At 38.1% G+C, this 21,462-nt stretch overlaps 1 protein-coding gene across 2 annotated transcripts in view; it reads right to left on the minus strand.

The window, feature by feature from the left end:
* TTC17 (tetratricopeptide repeat domain 17) overlaps window positions 1–21,462 on the minus strand; it is a 155,183-nt gene that overhangs the window by 128,131 nt on the left and 5,590 nt on the right. For both annotated transcript variants that reach the window (XM_030864648.3, XM_030864646.3), the window contains exon 2: window positions 27–116. In XM_030864648.3, coding sequence (XP_030720508.1) covers window positions 27–116 — 90 coding nt within the window. The remainder of the gene's footprint in view (window positions 1–26; window positions 117–21,462) is intronic.

The following is a 21,462-nucleotide window of genomic DNA, read 5'->3' on the forward strand; positions in this document are numbered from 1 at the left end:
GCATATGACATGTCCAGTTGCCTCACCTCCAGTTCTTTGAGGTAGTTAACTGTTGTTTCTTGTCTCATTAATATGACTAAGTCATGGGGATGCTTCAAGTTCATAGGTGAATCCACCTGCAAGCAAGCAAACAATAGATAAATAAAGCTCAGATTTCATTAACGTTTCTTTGGATATGCCTTAAATTATTGTTTGATCACCATTATAATCAGTGTTAGGTGCTCAGTAAACTCAAGGGGTATTTATTTCAAAAGTGATGACATGTAAATTTCGGCAAAGAGAATGAGAGGTTCAATAGCTGTCCCTTGAACTCCAACTTGAAAGAGCAAGCTTTCAAAGTGAATATTCTGATTTGACTAGTCATGTAAGAAATATTCAAGAAGAGAAGTATTTGGAAATGAATGATAAAGTAAATTCCTTAAAATATATTTTATATCTATACTAATAAAAATAGATTGCTTTGTCTTGATAGCACATTCCATATCTGAACAGGTCTGGCGGCAATAAAAAGAAAAATACGAAAAGCATCTATTTTTCAGGCTATTTGCAGAAGCCGTAAATCAGAGATAATATAAAATAACCTTGAGACTTACAGTTTACAATTCCTGTTTCTGAATCATAAACAAGCAACTATGTTGTTGAATATGTAGGAAAAATGAACCCTCATATGCTGGTAGCAGGCTTATAAACTTATTATTTGGAGGGTTCTTTGACAACATATATCAAAATTTTTAAAGTACATATCCTCTGACCTAGGAATATAAATTCTAGGAAGCTATCCTATAGGCGTTCTTTAAAGGGGCAAAGATATATACAAGGCTGCTCACTGTATTACCTTTAGCTGCAAAAAACAAACAAACAAAAGACCCAACAAACCTAAGTCCAGCAATGAGGGAACAGAGAAAGCCACTGTCCAGTGGAATGGGATACAGAAAAATGAGATCTACTATCATGGAAAGATGTTCACAATGTATAATTAACTAAAAGTAATGAAGAATAATAAGTATGCTATACTTTTTTTAAGAAATTACATTTTTATAGATATAAACATATACATGTCTGTATATGCACAAAACTAAGTTGGTTTACAGTGATTTCTTTGGGGAAGTGGGATTAAGAAGAGAGGCACATTTATATCTTTTACTTTATACACTTGTATTTATTTATTTATTTTGCGGTACACGGGCCTCTCACTGTTGTGGCCTCTCGCATTGTGGAGCACAGGCTCCCGACGCGCAGGCTTAGCAGCCATGGCCCACAGGCCCAGCCGCTCCGCGGCACGTGGGATCCTCCCGGACCGGGGCACGAACCCATGTCCCCTACATTGGCAGGCGGACTCTCAACCACTGTGCCACCAGGGAAGCCCTATAAACTTGTATATTTTTAAATTGTCTATAATACACACATAATATGTTTATAATAAGGAAAAAACAACACACATGGGGTTTTTTGAATTTCAAGAAAATCTAGGACAGTGGCCTTGGAGTCTAAGAGATGAAATGAAGTTCCTGCTATCCCTTAGTGTTAGACTGTCAAATTATAAACTAGCTCTTCAAGAAGTCCTACTTTGAGAAGAAACTACCGGGTTGGCCAAAAAGTTCATTCGGGGTTTTCCATAACATCTCTAAGAATCTTTCTATAATCTCTAAGACCTTGACATCAGCTCAATTAATTTTAGAACTAGCTTTTTAAGTGCAAAAGATAGCCTTGCTTAGACCTTGGTGAATGCAAGTCTATTTAAAAAACAAAAATTTAAAAAGAAGGAATGGGAATTCCCTGATGGTCCAGTGGGTAGGACTTGGTGCTTTCACTTCCAGGGTGCAGGTTCAATCCCTGGTTGGGGAACTAAGATCCTACAAGCTGTGCGGCATGGCCAAGAGAATACATAAATAAATATTTAAAAAGAGGGAATAAAAACAACATGAAATAAGTTCAATGGTTACTTTAATAATATGCACAATAACACTGGGCGATGTTGGGTGACTGCATATAAAACTCATCTGCCTTTCCTCATTCTATCATCTCAGAGATGCCACAAGAAAAAGAGATGCTAGTCTGGACTAACTTCCACTCATACTTTCATTGCAATTGTCTGAACTACATAATCATCATTATGCAGTTATGGATAATTACAATCTCCCGTGGTCTCTCTTTTATGACAAAATCCCTTCAGTGCTTCCCCTGGCCTTCCTACTATACTGGAATTAACATTAAAACTGCAGTCTGAACTTAAAAGGCACTAAAAATATAATAGCAAGGCCTATAGTTGACCACTTGAGCTGTGAATCTCCTCTATCAAACAGTCAAACCTGGCAAAGGCCTACAAGCAAAACGCTAGGTGTTTCTCAATGAGGTGTGGAAGCTTTTGCTTCTCTTTTCATTGTATCTCAGACATCGAGAGGTAGTGATTTAATACATCTCTCTTGATTTATTTATTTATTTATTATTATTTTTTGCGGTACGCGGGCCTCTCACCATTGTGGCCTCTCCCATTGCAGAGCACAGGCTCCTAGCTGCTCCGCAGCATGTGGGATCTACACCAGGGCACGAACCCGTGTCCCCTGCATCGGCAGGTGGACTCTCAACCACTGCGCCACCAGGGAAGCCTCATCTCTCTATACTTAAATGAGGTTTTTAGAACAAAATTGGGGGAGGGAGAAGGAATGTGGGAATATGACATTCCCATTCCAAAATACCCAACCAGTCTGATTACCTAACATTTGGAGAACTGCAAGAGGAATGACAGAATGAGACAAATGAAGATTTACATTAGATAAATACTTAATCTTAGCTTTAGATTAAAAAGATACTACATAACCAGCATGGGTCTGGCCCATATTCAATTGTGAGAAAGTACTTTTTCATTTCCTTGAAGCGTTTAGTTCAACAAAGATACAGTAGCTAGAGAAGGTATAAAGATAAAATTATTAGCAGAAGGAAGGGATTCCACTGACAGTTTAACAGCTGTGTTTCTCTTTTTGACTTGGCAGCAAATGGCATGGATCTCTGCCAGATTAGGGTTGGTTACAGAAGATTTATAGCATTCACATATTTTTACTGAGATACTTTCAAGTTCTTAAATTTCAAGACTTTATGCTAATTATCTTTGGCAAATGCCAATCAGCTTGAATTTCTCTCCTTTCAAATACCTCTCCTCCTTAGAAGATTACGAAAGATGTTTGACATGTCTGCTAAGATGTTTGACAACTCTGTAAATACTACCACATCCATTCAACTAATAAAAATTTATTAAGCCTCTATGAACCAGGCACACTAGGAGTCCATATCTGGAGTGTATGTACTCCTATTTTATATACAATGTGAGAAGGAATGGTAATATCCCTTCAAAACCGTTAGCATTTAGAAGTGGCTGCTGTAAGTCCAAGGGCAAAGAGTGATAGACATTACAGAGGTAGGTTAAAAATGATATAATGCATACACAAAGTCTCAAAGCACTATATGGCTTTTTCACAAAGGACAAACAAACTTCCATTGCTGCACAGCACAATAAATGGTGCTTATAATGATCTGAATAAAAAAGAAAAAGTGAAATTATTTTCAATTTGCTGTACTTAAGGAGAGAAAGCATGAAATACATTTTAGAGCAAAATTTAAACTGCAGGGAAAAACTGACCATGTATTTGGAAATTAGCTATAATGGAATTCAACTATTCAAAATGATTCATTTTCTTAAGACTTCCAGGTAAACAAAGTTTCACTGTTATCATAGCAATTTATTTTAATAAAGAAAATGGCAAATTATGTAAGACAATTCAATTTCATTTTCCTTTTAATATATTATATAAGCACATGTACCCAATTGTATATAACAGTAAATATCTTACTCATATCAAGTTCATTTTCATATGCTGTCATCTCTAACCAAGATATTGGTAGTTCCTGCACTTCTAATCTGGAGTTCTACCTCTGTGAATTCAGTAAAATCACATGGTAATGGATGGAAATGTCACTATATAAAGGTAATGATTTCACTGCCAAGTTAAACAAAGGCTGAACAAATTAAATTTAAAAAACCAATCTAGGGAATTCCCCAGCAGTCCAGAGGTTAAGACTCTGAGCTTTCATTGCCGAGGGCATGGGTTCGATCCCCGGTCGGGGAACTAACATCCCACAAGCCACACAGTGCTGCCAAAAAACCCACACCAAATATAAAATAATCAATCTAACGAAATACACATTTTTGAGTTCTACAAAATCAATCACTTTCCACTGGTCCTTCATGATAAGAAACTGAACTTTTCTATTGTAACATTAGTTCTACCCTTCATATGCAACTTATTCTTCACATATGATGAATATTTTTATCTGTTATTTTAAAAAAATGGTATCCAAATGAGTACATGAAAGCACTGTTAATGGGGAACTCATTCTATTCCCATCAGCAGTTTGAAACTGACTAATGAAATCTTATATTATGCCATAATCATTAAAAAAGAATTTCCCTTAGGTTAAAAATGTGATGGAATATTTAAATATTTTATTCAGAGTTTTAGTTTATTTAAATATTGAGACAATACGATGGAAAACATAAATAAAAATATTCAAAGCAACCAAGATTTCACCTCTACCTTAAATGACCCCACTTAGTATTTACAGTTTTTCCTATCCAGTATCAGCAATCTCCTTCTTGTGGCAAAATACCTGCTTTGCTTGGCTGGAAGCATCCTTCCCCACATGGGAAGCCTGATCAGTGGATTGCTTCCCCTTGGTATCTTGGTGATTATTTCTGAGAAGGGACATTAACCAAGTAGTTGGCTTATACTAAAGAGTCCCTAATCGAGAACTTTTGTTTGAGCTATTGGGGAATAGCCATCCTGTACCCACAGTGGGCCTGAGAATGGGGTAAAAGAAGTAAACAAATGAAGACAGAGAAAAACCTATCCTGGTTATACTGTTTGAGCCCTGTATCAAGCTGTATCTGTAGCACTCAGAATTTGTCCAGAGGGGAGGAGCAGCGCCTGGACCCTGCGCTCACTGAGTGCCCTCCAAGGAAACCTACACAACCCACTGGACCAACCTTAGCCACTGGGGACAGACACCAAAAACAACGGGAACTACGAACCTGCAGTCTGTAAAAAGGAGACCCCCAAAAAAGTAAGATAAGCAAAATGAAAAGACAGAAAAGCACACAGCAGATGAAGGAGCAAGGTAAAAACCCACCAGACCTAACAAATGAAGAGGAAATAGGCAGTCTACCTGAAAAAGAATTCAGAATAATGATAGTAAAGATGATCCAAAATCTTGGAAATAGAATAGACAAAATGAAAGAAACATTTAACAAGGACCTAGAAGGACTAAGGAGGAAACAAGCAATGACGAACAACACAATAAATGAAATTAAAAATACTCTAAAAGGGATCAATAGCAGAATAACTGAGGCAGAAGAACGGATAAGTGACCTGGAAGATAAAATAGTGGAAATAACTACTGCAGAGCAGAATAAAGAAAAAAGAATGAAAAGAACTGAGGGCAGTCTCAGAGACAACTGGGACAATATTAAACACACCAACATTCGAATTATAGGGGTCCCAGAAGAAGAAGAGAAAAAGAAAGGGACAGAGAAAATATTTGAAGAGATTATAGTTGAAAACTTCCCTAATATGGGAAAGGAAATAGTTAATCAAGTCCAGGAAGCACAGAGAGTCCCATACAGGATAAATCCAAGGAGAAACACGCCAAGACACATATTAATCGAACTATCAAAAATTAAGTACAAAGAAAGCATATTAAAAGCAGCAAGGGAAAAACAACAAATAACACACAAGGGAATCCCCATAAGGTTAACAGCTAATCTTTCAGCAGAAACTCTGCAAGCCAGAAGGGAGTGGCAGTACATATTTAAAGTGATGAAGGAGAAAAACCTACAACCAAGATTACTCTACCCAGCAAGGATCTCATTCAGATTTGATGGAGAAATTAAAACCTTTACAGACAAACAAAAGCTGAGAGAGTTCAGCACCACCAAACCAGCTTTACAACAAATGCTAAAGGAACTTCTCTAGGCAAGAAACACAAGAGAAGGAAAAGATCTACAATAACAAACCCAAAATAATTAAGAAAATGGGAATAGGAACATATATATCAATAATTACCTTAAATGTAAATGGATTAAACGCTCCCACCAAAAAACACAGACTGGCTGGATGGATACAAAAACAAGACCCATACATATGCTGTCTACAAGAGACCCACTTCAGACCTAGGGACACATACAGACTGAAAGTGAGGGGATGGAAAAAGATATTCCATGCAAATGGAAATCAACAGAAAGCTGGAGTAGCACTCCTCATATCAGACAAAATAGACTTTAAAATAAAGACTATTACAAGAGACACAAAAGGACACTACGTAATGATCAAGGGATCGGTCCAAAAAGATATAACAATTGTAAATATTTATGCACCCAACAATAGGAGCACCTCAATACATAAGGCAAATAAATACTAACAGCGATAAGAAACTGACAGTAATACAATCATAGTAGGGGACTTTAACACCACACTTTCACCAATGGACAGATCATCCAAAATGAAAATAAATAAGGAAACACAAGCTTTAAATGATACATTAAACAAGATGGACTTAATCAATATTTATAGGATATTCCATCCAAAACAACAGAATACACATTTTTCTCAAGTGCTCAGGGAACATACTCCAGGATAGAACATATCTTGGGTCACAAATCTAGCCTTGGTAAATTTAAGAAAATTGAAATCGTATCAAGTATCTTTTCTGACCAGAACGCTATGAGACTAGCTAGATATCAATTACAGGAAAAGATCTGTAAAAAATACAAACACATGGAGGCTAAACAATACACTACTTAATAACGAAGTGATCACTGAAGAAATCAGAGGAAATCAAAAAATAGCTAGAAACAAATGACAATGGAGACACGACAAACCAAAACCTACGGGATGCAGCAAAAGCAGTTCTAAGAGGGAAGTTTATAGCAATACAATCCTACCTTAAGAAACAGGAAACATTTCAAATAAACAACCTAACCTGCACCTAAAGCAATTAGAGAAAGAAGAACCAAAAAAACTCAAAGTTAGCAGAAGGAAAAATATCGTAAAGATCAGATCAAAAATAAATGAAAAAGAAATGAAGGAAATGATAGCAAAGATCAATAAAACTAAAAGATGGTTGTTTGAGAAGATAAACAAAATTGACAAACCATTAGCCAGACTCATCAAGAAAAAACGGGAGAAGACTCAAATCAATAGTATTAGAAATGAAAAAGGAGAAGTAACAACTGACACTGCAGAAATACAAAGGATCATGAGAGATTAATACAAGCAACTCTATGCCAATAAAATGGACAACCTGGAAGAAATGGACAAATTCTTAGAAATGCACAATCGGCCAAGACTGAACCAGGAAGAAACAGAAAATATGAACATACCAATCACAAGCACTGAAATTGAAACTGTGATTAAAAATCTTCCAACAAACAAAAGTCCAGGACCAGATGGCTCCACAAGCGAATTCTATCAAACCTTTAGAGAAGAGCTAACACCTATGCTTCTCAAACTCTTCCAAAATATAGCAGAGGGAGGAACACTCCCAAACTCATTCTACGAGGCCACCATCACCGTGATATCAAAACCAGACAAAGATGTCACAAAGAAAGAAAACTACAGGCCAATATCACTGATGAACATAGATGCAAAACTCCTCAACAAAATACTAGCAAACAGAATCCAACAGCACATTAAAAGGATCATACACCATGATCAAGTGGGGTTTATTCCAGGAATGCAAGGATTCTTCAATATATGCAAATCAATCAACGTGATACACCATATTAACAAATTGAAGGAGAAAAACCATATGATCATCTCAATAGATGCAGAGAAAGCTTTCAACAAAATTCAACACCCATTTATGATAAAAACTCTCCAGAAAGTAGGCATAGAGGGAACTTACCTCAACATAATACAGGCCATATTTGACAAACCCACAGCCAACATCGTCCTCAGTTGTGAAAAACTGAAACCATTTCCACTAAGATCAGGAACAAGACAAGGTTGCCCACTCTCACCACTCTTATCCAACATAGTTTTGGAAGTTTTAGCCTTAGCAATCAGAGAAGAAAAAGAAATAAAAGGAATCCAAATCGGAAAAGAAGAAGCTGTCACTGTTTGCAGAGACATGATACTATACATAGAGAATCCTAAAGATGCTACCAGAAAACTACTAGAGCTAATCAAAGAATTTGGTAAAGTAACAGGATACAAAATTAATGCACAGAAATCTCTGGCATTCTTAAACACTAATGATGAAAAATCTGAAAGTGAAATTAAGAAAACACTCCCATTTACCACTGCAACAAAAAGAATAAAATATCTAGGAATAAACCTACCTAAGGAGACAAAAGACCTGTATGCAGAAAATTATAAGACACTGATGAAAGCAATTAAAGATGATACAAATAGATGGAGAGATATACCATGTTCTTGGATTGGAAGAATCAACATTGTGAAAATGACTCTACTTCCCAAAGCAATCTACAGATTCAATGCAGTCCCTATCAAACTACCACTGGCATTTTTCACAGAACTAGAACAAAAAATTTCTCAATTTGTATGGAAACACAAAAGACCCCGAATAGCCAAAGCAATCTTGACAATGAAAAATGGAGCTGGAGGAATCAGGCACCCTGACTTCAGACTATACTACAAAGCTACAGTAATCAAGACAGTATGGTACTGGCACAAAAACAGAAATACAGATCAATGGAACAGGATAGAAAGCCCAGAGATAAACCCACACTCTTATGGGCACCTTATCTTTGATAAAGGAGGCAAGAATATCCAGTGGAGAAAAGACAGCCTCTTCAATAAGTGGTGCTGGGAAAACTGGACAGTTACATGTAAAAGTATGAAATTAGAACACTCCCTAACACCATACACAAAAATAAACTCAAAATGGATTAAAGACCTAAATGTAAGGCCAGAAACGATCAAACTCTTAGAGGAAAACATAGGCAGAACACTCTATGACATAAATCACAGCAAGATCCTTTTTGACCCACCTCCTAGAGAAATGGAAATAAAAACAAAAATAAACAAATGGGACCTAATGAAACTTAAAAGCTTTTGCACAGCAAAGGAATCCATAAACAAGACCAAAAGACAACACTCAGAATGGGAGAAAATAATTGCAAATGAAGCGATTGACAAAGGATTAATCTCCAAAATTTACAAGCAGCTCATGCAGCTCAATAACAAAGAACCCAATCCAAAAAATGGGCAGAAGACCTAAACAGACATTTCTCCAAAGAAGATATACAGATTGCCAACAAACACATGAAAGAATGCTCAACATCATTAATCATCAGAGAAATGCGAATCAAAACTACAATGAGATATCATCTCACACCGGTCAGAATGGCCATCACCAAAACATCTAGAAACAATAAATGCTGGAGAAGGTGTGGCGAAAAGGGAACACTCTTGCAGTGTTGGTGGGAATGTAAATTGATACAGCCACTATGGAGAACAGTATGGAGGTTCCTTAAAAAACTACAAACAGAACTACCATACGACCCAGCAATCCCACTACTGGGCATATACCCTGAGAAAACCATAATTCAGAAAGAGTCATGTACCAAAATGTTCATTGCAGCTCTATTTACAATAGCCAGGACATGGAAGCAACCTAAGTGTCCATCAACAGATGAATGGATAAAGAAGATGTGGCACATATATACAATGGAATATTACTCAGCCATAAAAAGAAACAAAACTGAGTTTTTTGTAGTTATTTGTAGTGAGTCTGTCATACAGAGTGAAGTTAAGTCACAAAGAGAAAAACAAATACCGTATGCTAACACATATATATGGAATCTAAGAAAAAAATAAAAATTAAAAAAAAGGTCATAAAGAACCTAGGGGTAAGATGGGAATAAAGACACAGACCTACTAGAGCATGGAATTGAGGATATGGGGAGGGGGATGAGTAAGCTGTGAGAAAGTGACAGAGTGGCATGGACATATGTACACTACCAAACATAAAATAGATAGCTAGTGAGAAGTAGCTGCATAGCACAGGGAGATCAGCTAGGTGGTTTGTGACCACCTAGAGGGGTGGGATAGGGAGGGTGGGAGGGAGGGAGACGCAAGAGGGCAGAGATATAGGAACACATGTATATGTATAACTGATTTCACTTTGTTATAAAGCAGAAACTAACACACCATTGTAAAGCAATTATACTCCAATAAAGATGTTAAAAAAAAAAAAAGAATTTGTCCAAACATTCCAATGAAAATTTTCAAAACTGAAAGTCTTAATGGTATTGATAAACCTCTGCCTAATTTTTTTGAGGCCCCCTGTCTAGGGTATCTTCTTTTTTTTAATTAATTCATTAATTGAATAATTTATTTTTTGGCTGTGTCGGGTCTCAGTTGTGGCGCGCGGGCTCCAGAGCGTGTGGACTCTGTAGTTGCAGCTCGCAGGCTTAGTTGCCCCATGGCATATGGGATCTTAGTTCCCTGACAAGGATCGAACTGGCATCCCCTGCATTGCAAGATGGATTTTTAACCACTGGACCACCAGGGAAGTCCCTGTTTAGGGTATCTTATCCTTTTGGCTCTTGTATGAGCCTCTGTGCCTTTGCACATGCTAATTCCTCTACTTGGAATGCATTTCTCTTCTTATGTTTTTGATGAAAGCCAAGTGACTTGGCTCAAATGACATTTCTTTTCTGAAACCATCCTTCTCTTGAGCTCCCATAGTATTTTATACATATTTCAGTATTAGCATTTATTACAGTGTTTAATTATTGTATGGCCATCTTTCCAAAAAAAAAAAATTGGGGGCTTCCCTGGTGGTGCAGTTGTTGAGAGTCCGCCTGCCGATGCAGGGGACACGGGTTCGTGCCCCGGTCTGGGACGATCCCACATGCTGCGGAGCAGCTCTGCCCGTGAGCCATGGTTGCTGAGCCTGCACGTCCAGAGCCTGTGCTCCGCAATGGGAGAGGCCACAGCAGTGAGAGCCCCATGTACCGGAAAAAAAAAAAAAATTTTTTTTTTTTGCATTCCTCTTTCTACCCTCAGTACTTAATGTGCTTTCAGGTACAAGTTAGGTACATAAAACATTGATGATTGTTTGATGAAAGTGTCTGATATCACACTGTTAGATTCTCTATCTCCTAGGGCATTATGGCTCACTAATGACTATCTGGAAAGGAGGTAAAGAGGCTAAGCCACCAGGAATCAGGAAAAAATAAGTCCTTGACAGGACTATGACCAGCTGTGTGACCTTAAGCAAATCACCTTCCCTGTCAGGGCTTCTGTTTCCTCATCTATAAACTGAGGGCACCCAACCTAATGACCTCTAAAAATTCCTTATACTTTTCAAATCCTACCTCTATAAAAGATTTAACACTATTATAAAAGTATCACTTTTAACCAGCCTAACCTATGACACTGAAGTAATGTGATATTCAAATGAATGAATTTATCATTCTTTCAATTTGCCCATATAAACTTGTACTCACTTTAGGCAAGGGACTATTTCCAAAGCTACAGTTAAAAGCTTCTTTTAAACAATCTGTCAAATTAAACCAAGGCTCCAATTAGCAGTGGCTACTTATTTCTGAGAGTTAAGTTGTTCATTGTATCATAGACAAAGTTAGCCCTCTCTGTCCTTTCATTGCTTAATTCCAAGAAAGTTCAACTTAAAAATAATCTTTTTTTCTGATTTACAAGCTAAATATATGTTACTATAAAAACAAACACATTATAGACAATATAAAGAAGCAAGTTAAATTACTTGAAATCTCACTTTCAGATATATCTGCTGTCATATACATATATCATGTTAGGATAACTTCTCTGTATTTATCAATATATACATATATAGCTATGTAGATAAATATTTTTATAAAAATCAGATAATATATCTACTGTGTTGTATCCTTCCCCTCTCCATTCTTCCCTAAATTTTATCAGCCTTATTTACCAGTAAATACAGATTTACATGATCATATTTAGTAGGTAATATTATATTAAAGTCATTTACCCAGGTTCCTACTAAAATTTATGCTCTCTTTTTAACAATATTGTGATGAATATCCTTACACTTAATTTTTTTGACAGCCGTCAAATTATTTCCTTCCCAGAACAAGAACTGTTAGGTTAAAGGGACTGAACTTTTTTAAATTTATATTTTTTACTAGCTTTTCTCCAGAATAGTTGAATCAACTGAAATTCCTAACAACAATCACTGAGTTTCTATACACTCTTAGGGAAACAGAAGAGCGTGAATATATTTTAATCTCTTTGTTGGTCATACATATTTCTTCTTTTGTGTACTTTTTTTTTTTTTTTTTTGCGGTATGCGGGCCTCTCACTGTTGTGGCCTCTCCCATTGCGGAGCACAGGCTCAGCGGCCACGGCTCACGGGCACAGCCGCTCCGTGGCATGTGGGATCTTCCCGGACTGGGGCATGAACCCGTGTCCGCTGCATCAGCAGGCGGACTCTCAACCACTGCGCCACCAAGGAAGCCCTCTTTTGTGTACTTATAAGAAAATCTTTCTCTTTTTAAATCCATCTGACAGTTTATACATCATATTTTACGAATGGTGGTTTCTAGTTGGTGGGACTCCAGATGATTATTCTCTTCTGGTTTGTGTTTTCTGACTTCTTCTGCAGCGAACGTACACTTAAATTTACAAAGTATTTTTTTTAAAGTGCTATGAACAGGTCACCTTGTTAAAATGAAACTTTAGAGTGCTATGCAACATGCTTTATTGTATTTAAAAACAAATAAACAAACTGACAAGTATAAGCTCAGATCTGAGAAACAATCCTGCAGCTTTTCCTTATATACTCATAGAGAAAAAAATTCCTCTCACAGATATGGGTCCAGGCAAACACTCAAAAAGGCAACATCTATTGTATTTTCTTGTTCCTTTCTCACCTCAAATTTTTACCCTTATCGCAAATCTAGTTCACTGCCATTTTCAAATGATTGTCTAAGGAGCCCTTACCTTTGTGACCCCTGTCAGCCTAATACAGTGGCGAGCAAGATGAGTTTTAGAGGAACAGAATGAGAGGGGCAGAAAAGTCTGTGGCCTTGACTTCGCATGCAACTCTCTCTTCAGGATTCAAGTCTAACTATCATGGACTTGCACCTTCTTCCAGGTTTAGAGAAGTGTTAAGTTCACAAAATACCAGTTCAGCCTCAGCTCTTAAGAGGAACTTAGGTTGCTGGCTGTAATAATTGCCAAAACTTTAATATGTAACTTAAACAGACCTTCTACTAGAAAAATTTAATTGTATCAGATCAATAAAACACTATTGTTATGAACTGTCAAGATTTGGAAATATTTTTATTAAAGATGACTTTTTCACTCTTAGAGCACTTGTATAGTATTTTAGTGAAAAGTTAAAAACCAGTCTCAATTTTATAGAATACCAAGTTACCAAACTAAAATTAAACTTTAAATAAACAAAAATGTTGAATCCTGACCATCACATGAATTTTTAATGTCCTTATATATTTTCTAAAGTCACCCTCAATTAGATTTTACTTTCTCATTTTCAGTTCTTGGAAGACATAGTTGTAAACACTTAAACTCACATAAAATAATCCAGGAATCTGAAGTATATTATATAGCTATAATCTAGATTTGAACACGTACAGTGTTGCAGCCAATTTTATTAGAACATTCATGTCAAATAATCACCATTTCCCCAACTGATTAGCAAATAAGTAACCATTTTCAACATGAATAACTAAGGAACAAGTTCTTATAAAAGTGTTATCAGTCTACATTTTATGATTTATGTTGCCAAGAAATATACAAATAACATAATGAATAAAGCAAACAGTTTACAACTTTACAAGGAAAGAAAATGAAACAGGACACCAGAGTCATGAATATTTCTCATTTGTGTACTTATCATATTCTTGTAAACATACACAGAAAAAATGTAGCTGTACAGTTAGAGTGGATTTATATGTAACTCAGAAGTAATTTTCATTCCAGCAGCAAATACTGAACACAGAACAATGGCCCGACAAAGACGTCTATGTCCTAAACTCCAGAACATGTGAACATGTTAGGTTACATGGCAAAAGGGAATTAGGTAGCTGGAGGAGACTGGACCTTTGGAAAGTAAATAGATTTAGATGAGGTCATGAGGTTGGGGCCCTCCTGATGGGATTGGTGCTCCTGTAAGAGAAGATACCAGAGAGCTTGCTTTCTCTTTTTCTCTACCATGTGAGGACACAGCAAGATGCAGTTGTCTGCAAGCCAAAAAGAGAGCCCTCACTAGAACCTGACCATGCTGGCACTCTGATCTTGTATTTCCAGCCTCCAGAACTGTGAGAAAATAAACATCGGTTCTTTAAATCACCAGTTTACGGCATTTTGTTACGGCAGCCCAAGCTAAGACAGATTTGTCAATCAAATGTTGGAAAAGGAACACTAAAATTAGTGCCAGGAATTAAACCTTAGTAACTTTATCATTATTCAGATGATGGCAAACTCAACAGCCAGTAAATTACTCTGCTATTTCGTACTGGAAATCGCTGCTCTACAAGAGACAACTGAATAAAGTTCAACTTGATTAGTCATCAAAACACTGGTAGTATCAACTGTGGGGGAAAAGAAATCAGCTTGACTAATCTCTTTTATTGCAGTCCCAACAAGTGTGAAATAAATGTTAATGACAAAGGTTTAATTTTTTTCTATGAAGATAAAAAAACTTAACTGAAGCTTCCTTTCTGTTCATATTTCTACTGATAATCACAACACTGTTTAGCTAAGGGCAACTGATGGAACAGAGGTCTTTTACTAGAATTGGATTATGAAAAACTTTTTGCACATTCCAAGCAATGCTGAGCATTTTCAAACACTCCTGATGCAGTCCTTTAGGACAACAATTTAGTAAACCTAAGAAAATTAAATATATGCATTTTTAGAAACAGGAAATTCCAATTCAAAGAATTCATCTTACACTCAATATAGGCATAGAAGCATGCAAAGATGAATGTATTAGCAGGTTTACTCTCTGCAACAATGTTTGCGATAGCAAAAACAGAGAAACAATCTAAATGTCTGCCACTAGGGAACTGGTTAAATAAACTACAGAACACCCATACAACCCAATACTATGCAATCTTAAGGGAGAAGAGGGTAGCTTTCTTATTTCCGATATGGACAGATGTCTAAGTTTTATGAAGTGGATAGAAGATAACGGTGAGACAAAATGTTTCCAGTTGTGCGTTTAAAAATAAAGAACTATGGGGGCTTCCCTGATGGCGCAGTGGCTGAGAGTCCGCCTGCCGATGCAGGGGACACGGGTTCGTGCCCCGATCCAGGAAGATCCCACATGCCGCGGAACGGCTGGGCCTGTGAGCCACGGTCGCTGACCCTGCGCGTCCAGAGCCTGTGCTCCACAACGCGAGAGGCCAAAGCAGTGAGAGGCTCGTGTACCGCAAAAAAAATGAAATAAAGAACTATGTATTTGCAAATGCATAGACACTTTTGGGAAGAATACACAAATAATTCTAGTTGTTTCCAGGAAGAAGGGCTGTGGGTAGTTATGAAACTTTCACTTTTCATTTTATAACATACTAAATAGTGTGAAAATTTTTTTCAACTATTATCATATATTTTATAGTTTAATTCAATTTTAAAATTAAAAAAACATTTTTAAAATAAAAATTTTAATTTTTGATTAGTATTTGTTTTACAAATAAAACTACAGAAATATTTTTCTTTATGTTAGTAGCAATGTTTAGCACTGCAGAGAAGAGAACAGGGTTCAGAATCAGACCTCAGCTTGAGTTCACACTCTGCCACTTCCTACTTGCATGGCTTGGGCAAGGAGTTTAACTACATTCTGCCCAAATTTATTTGATAGAAGATCAATACCCACATCTTACTGAGTCTGTATGATGACCAAATGAGATAATGAACATGAAAACACTGGATAAAGTGTTCAGCGAATTACAGACATTAAATTGTTTTTATTACAATAAAAGTTACCTGTTGATATCCTAAATTAGAGTCACTTCCATGTATGACTGTATAAAACACAAACTCTACTAAGGCAGGGACTATATCTCCCTCACAGCTGTATTTCAAGTACCTAACACAGAAAGCATCCAAGTATGTACTGAAGGAGTGAGCTAAGCTTACCCAATGCAGTAATAGGCACACAAAAAGCACTCAGCAAATACTTGCTCTAATAAAAACGTTCCTGACTCCATTTGACCACTTTTGTCATGTGTTGATACTATTCTCTTGGGTTCTACTAAAGATTAATTACCCATCTCAACTCCCCACCAAGCAATTAGACTGAAGGTGGAAAGGCCTGACCTTTGGAGACAGGACCTCTTGCCAGTCACCTGATTTCAACTGAAATAACCAAGTTCCTCAGAGGGAAAATGAAGACTGAAAACGTTAGTTAAAAATACATAAATGAGTTCTTTTCAAAAGTTAGACTCATGGGACTTCCCTGGTGGCACAGTGGTTAAGAATCCGCCTGCCAATGCAGGGGACACGGGTTCGAGCCTTGGTCCGGGAAGAACCTACATGCCGCGGAGCAACTAAGCCCGTGCGCCACAACTACTGAGCCCGTGCTCGAGCCACAAGCCACAACTACTGAAGCCCGTGCTCCTAGAGCCCGTGCTCCACAACAAGAGAAGCCACCTCAGTGAGAAGCACACGCACCACAACGAAGAGTAGTCCCTGCACGCAGCAACGAAGACCCAACGCAGCCAAAAATAAAATAAATTTATTAAAAAAAAAGTTAGACTCATTACTAACTGACTTTACTACTGACTAAATAAATATGGGAAGCACAACAGTGTGAATTCCTAATAGTATGTCTTGAAAGCAAAATATAAAGTGACAACCTAAATTTATACAATATTCAATTAATTTAAATAAGGTCACAATCTCAAACATGAGTTCTTTGAACATACCATAAAAGGTACGCTGTAGAGGTAAAATATCCAAAACAGCCAGTAGGAAAGTAGATTATCTTAGGCACCATTTTACAACTCTGGTTAGAGATACCATGTTCTTAGAAAAGTCTTAGGCTGTCTAGACCTTTTATTGGTAACAGGGAGAATGAATGAATCAGCTTGCCCCCTTTAAAGTAAATGCACCTCCCTCCTGCAGACTATTAAAACAATGGTGGGGGCTTCCCTGGTGGCACAGTGGTTAAGAATCCACCTGCCAATGCAGGAGACACGGGTTCGAGCCCTGGTCCGGGAAGATCCCACATGCTGCGGAGCAACTAAGCCCGTGCGCCACAACTACTGAGCCTGCGCTCTAGAGCCTGCAAGCCCCAACTACTGAGCTCACGTGCCACAACTGAAGCACCCGCGCCCTAGAGCCCATGCTATGCAGTAAGAGAAGCCACTGCAACGAGAAGCCTGTGCACCACAATGAAGAGTAGGCCCTGCTCACCGCAACTAGAGAAAGTCCCTGTGCAGCAACGAAGACCCAACGCAGCCAAAAATAAATAAAATAAATTAATTTAAAAAAACAAAGACAAAAACAAAAAAACAACGGTGGCCCTTCAGTATGCTGATATGAGATACAAGAGCTAATACAGGAGTAATTACTGCTTGCACACACGGACATTCATATACTCTCTCACTTATTCAGTATTTACTGAGTGTGCATCATGTGTCAGGCACTGTTTTAGGCACTAGGGTTACTTCACTGAACAAAACAAAGTTGTTGCCTTCATAAGCTTATGTTCTTGTAGAAGGACAGGCAATAAAGTATACCTTACAATACAGTGCCAGTAATAAATAACATGAAGAAAAACAGAGTGAGAAGACAGAGTGATGGAAAGAGATGCTGTTTTAGACAGCTTGGTCAGAAAATGGGTGACATGAGAACAGAGGCCTGAAAGAAGAGAAGGGCTGAGCCATGTTGATGTCTGCAAAAAAGTGCTTCAGGCAGATGAAGGAGCAAAAGCAAAGGTCTTGGTGAACCAAAAACAAGTGAACTTGGTGCTTTAAAAACCACCCGAAGGCCAGTATGGCTGAAACACAGCACACAAGAAGGAAAGTAGTATCAGCGCAGAGAGGTGGCCAGGAGCCAGGTCCCAGATCCTGCAGGGCCTTACAGGCCATGGTGAAAACTAGGTTTTATTATTTAAGTGTGATGGGAAACCACTGAAGGTTTTCTGATACTCTTTGCTTCCCTTCCCCCAAGACCCCTCAAGAAGTAGCATGACCAAAACTTATGTTTTTTAGAAGACTGCTTTGGCTAATCTGGGGAGAACAGACCCTGTGGAGCAAACGTAAAAGCAAAGAGACCAGTTAGGGGGCTACTGCATAGGTTCAGGAGAGAGATGAAGATAGTCTGGACCCGGGTTGTAAAAGTACAGGCGGAAAGACATGGCGGGATTCAGAATACATTTTGGAAGTTAAGTTGACAGGTTGCTGAGAGACTGGGTATGAGATGTGAGAGAAGGAAGAGTCAAGGAAGATACCAAGATGTGGGGCCTGAAAAACTTGGTAACAGGTGTGGTGGAGTGGGAAATCAAGAGTCAGTTTAGCACATGATGTACTCGTGGTGTCTATTAGGCAGTTAGGTGGAGAGGTTGAGTAGGCAGTTGGATATATGAATCTAGAGTTCAGGGAGAGACTGCAGATTTATATATTTTATGCCATGAAACTGCATAAGATTGTCTGGTGAGCCACATGTACAGAGGGAAGAAAAGGGGCACATCAATATTTAAGACTCACGAATCAAAAAGGAATTCAGCAGAAGAGAATGAGAGGCAGGGGATTTAGAAGGAAAACCAGGAGTATATGTTCAGGAAGTCATGTAAAAAAATAGTTCAATAGAGTATGAAGACAAATGCTGGGCTGCTAAGAGGTTAAGTAAGATGACTGAGAACTGAGCACTGAATTCAGCAATGTGGAAGGCCCAGGGTATCTTGACAAGAGTTGTGGGGATGCAGGACTGATTGCAATGGGTTTAAAATAGACCTATATGAAGAGAGGAAGGAGAGTCTGTGAGCACAGACAACTCTGCTGAGGTGTCTGGCTATAAAAGAGCCATAGGGTAGAGGAATTCCTTTCACTCTTGCCATCATGGAGCACAGCTGAGATGCAGGCACTGCTCACACCCAGCTCCCTACATTTCCGAGTGCAAAGCTGTTCTAATTTTTGACCCGACCTGCTGGCAAGCCCTCTTATTCCTGACTGTCAGAGCGCCTTCTGTTCACTTCCACCAGAGCTGCTTCTAAACTGCAACAACTGCTGAAGCCCACAGCTGATCCTAATCCCTCCTCAACAGTGCAGCTGCCAGCTCCCACCTACCTTGCCTCAGCCCTTTCCGATCCTTTTTCTGTTTCTCTTGTTTATCATTTTCCTGTCTCTTCTCCATACATTTTATGTCTGAGCAAGAGCTGACCTTTAGATATATAATGTCAGCAGCGACACGATGACTTCCCTGGCAGGCACAACCTGATCACAACAGAGAGGCAAGAGTAATCTCTGAAATTATGGCTGTCACCTGTGTACAGCATGGTTTCTGAAGGCCTCAGGGCTGACTCACTGATGGGTTACTCGGAGATTTGAAGATCTCCTGGAAGGTCTGAGGGTTCCTTTAGGCTAGTCCCTGATGACAACCACATTGGTGAGTATCGTAAGGCTTCATTCAGACAATGGTAAATTCCTAAAAGGTATCAATAGGAATCATTTCTCATACTTCCTTATATCATCCATTCAACAGATATTACTGTAGCCTATGTGATTAAGCAATGTGAGAAATGTTGGAGTTGCAGAGAAGATGGACACAGCTGCTCCTTTCATAGAGCATAATGTAGTCTAGTAGGGCATTTACATAAGTAAACAGACACAACATGGTATGGCAAATGCTTTCATAAGGGAATGCAGGATGCTCTGAAGGCACATTGAAAGAACAGCTTATTCAAATCTGTGCATCATAGAAGCTTCCCTGAGAAAGTGATGTTTAAGTTATGAAGAGTATGAGTTAGCCAGATTAAGATGTTTTGGGGGAAGAACATGTACAAAGGCCCAGAAATAAGTGCGAACAGAGCATATTTGGGGACACTGACAAAAGTTAAGTATGACTAAGTATATTACGTGTGTATATTCTGAGGTGAGAGTGGGGCACTCAAGAATGAGCAGAGACAGACTAGAGAGAAGGAAGGGCCAGATCTCAAGACATGTTAATGAATTTGGACCATATTCTGGGATATGTACCAATCTGTTAAAGGTAGTTTTTCCTGGGGAGTAAGAATGGGTAGAGGTAGGATGACTTCATTTTGTTACTTCAAATACTACCATAGTGTTAGGTATTTATTTTTACAGTGCCACGCATCACTTTTGTAATTCAAATTTTTTAATTAAACAAAAAAACACAGAAGGTTTTAAAAGATTACTCTGCACTGTGGAAAAAATGGACTAGAAGTAGGACAAGACTAGAAGCAGGGAGTGCAGTTAAGAAGCTACGGCAATTAATTAGGTGGTTGGAATTATGAGGAATGGTAGTGGCTACTGAAAGAAGCAAGATATAATTAGAAAGTAAAACTGAAAGCTGTTGGTAAGGAAGAGGGAGAAATTAAAAAGGACAACCAGACTTCTGATGTGGACCAATAAGCAGATGATGTATAGTGGTGTCTTTCATTAAGTTTGGGAAAACAGGGCATGACATAGGTATAGGTGTAAAACTGAGTTTAGATTTGGTCATATTAAGCTTGAAGTACCTAGAGGACATTCACATGGAGTTAAAAGTTAACACGGAAGTCTTGAATTTATAACTCGTGGAGAAAAAAAACTGAGTTGTAGAAAGAAATGTAGGTATTCCCAGCATACATATGGTAACTTAAGTTTTGGGAAAGGATGACATTTCCCAGGTATACAAAGAGAGTAAGAATAGAAGCCTGCAACAAAGGCTGGAGGAAGAGCAAGATCTAAAACTGAATTTCTCATAATGATCTGTGACCCATCTGCATCACACTCTCCTGAGGAGTTTGATAAAAATGTGGAAACCTTGGCTCCACCATCAACCTACTGAATCACTCTCAGTGACCTGGGAATCTGAATTTTAAGCAGGCATCCCAGATTATTTTTGTGCAAAGTTTGAGAACCACTGATCTAGAAGATAAGCAGAGGTGGAAGAGCCAAAACAAAAGACAAAAAGACCCAGAAGGTTAAGAAGGAGCTGTGCTCTGCTCACCCCTAAAGAAAAATGAGAATTTTGTGTCACAGTAGCCAGTGGAAAAGAACATACCCTTCAAAGCACTGTGGGTTGGTGAAAAGGAAGCCATCAATAGATATGTGTTCAATAAATAATTGGGAAAAGTATTTAAAGTTACAATTTATCTCTGTATATTTCCAAACTCCTATTACTACTCTACCATATAAACAAACTTAATACCTGGGTAATTTATAAGAAGAAAAATAATAGTGGGAAATAT

The sequence above is a fragment of the Globicephala melas genome, chromosome 8 (genome assembly GCF_963455315.2).
Source record: "Globicephala melas chromosome 8, mGloMel1.2, whole genome shotgun sequence".
NCBI lineage: Eukaryota > Metazoa > Chordata > Mammalia > Artiodactyla > Delphinidae > Globicephala > Globicephala melas.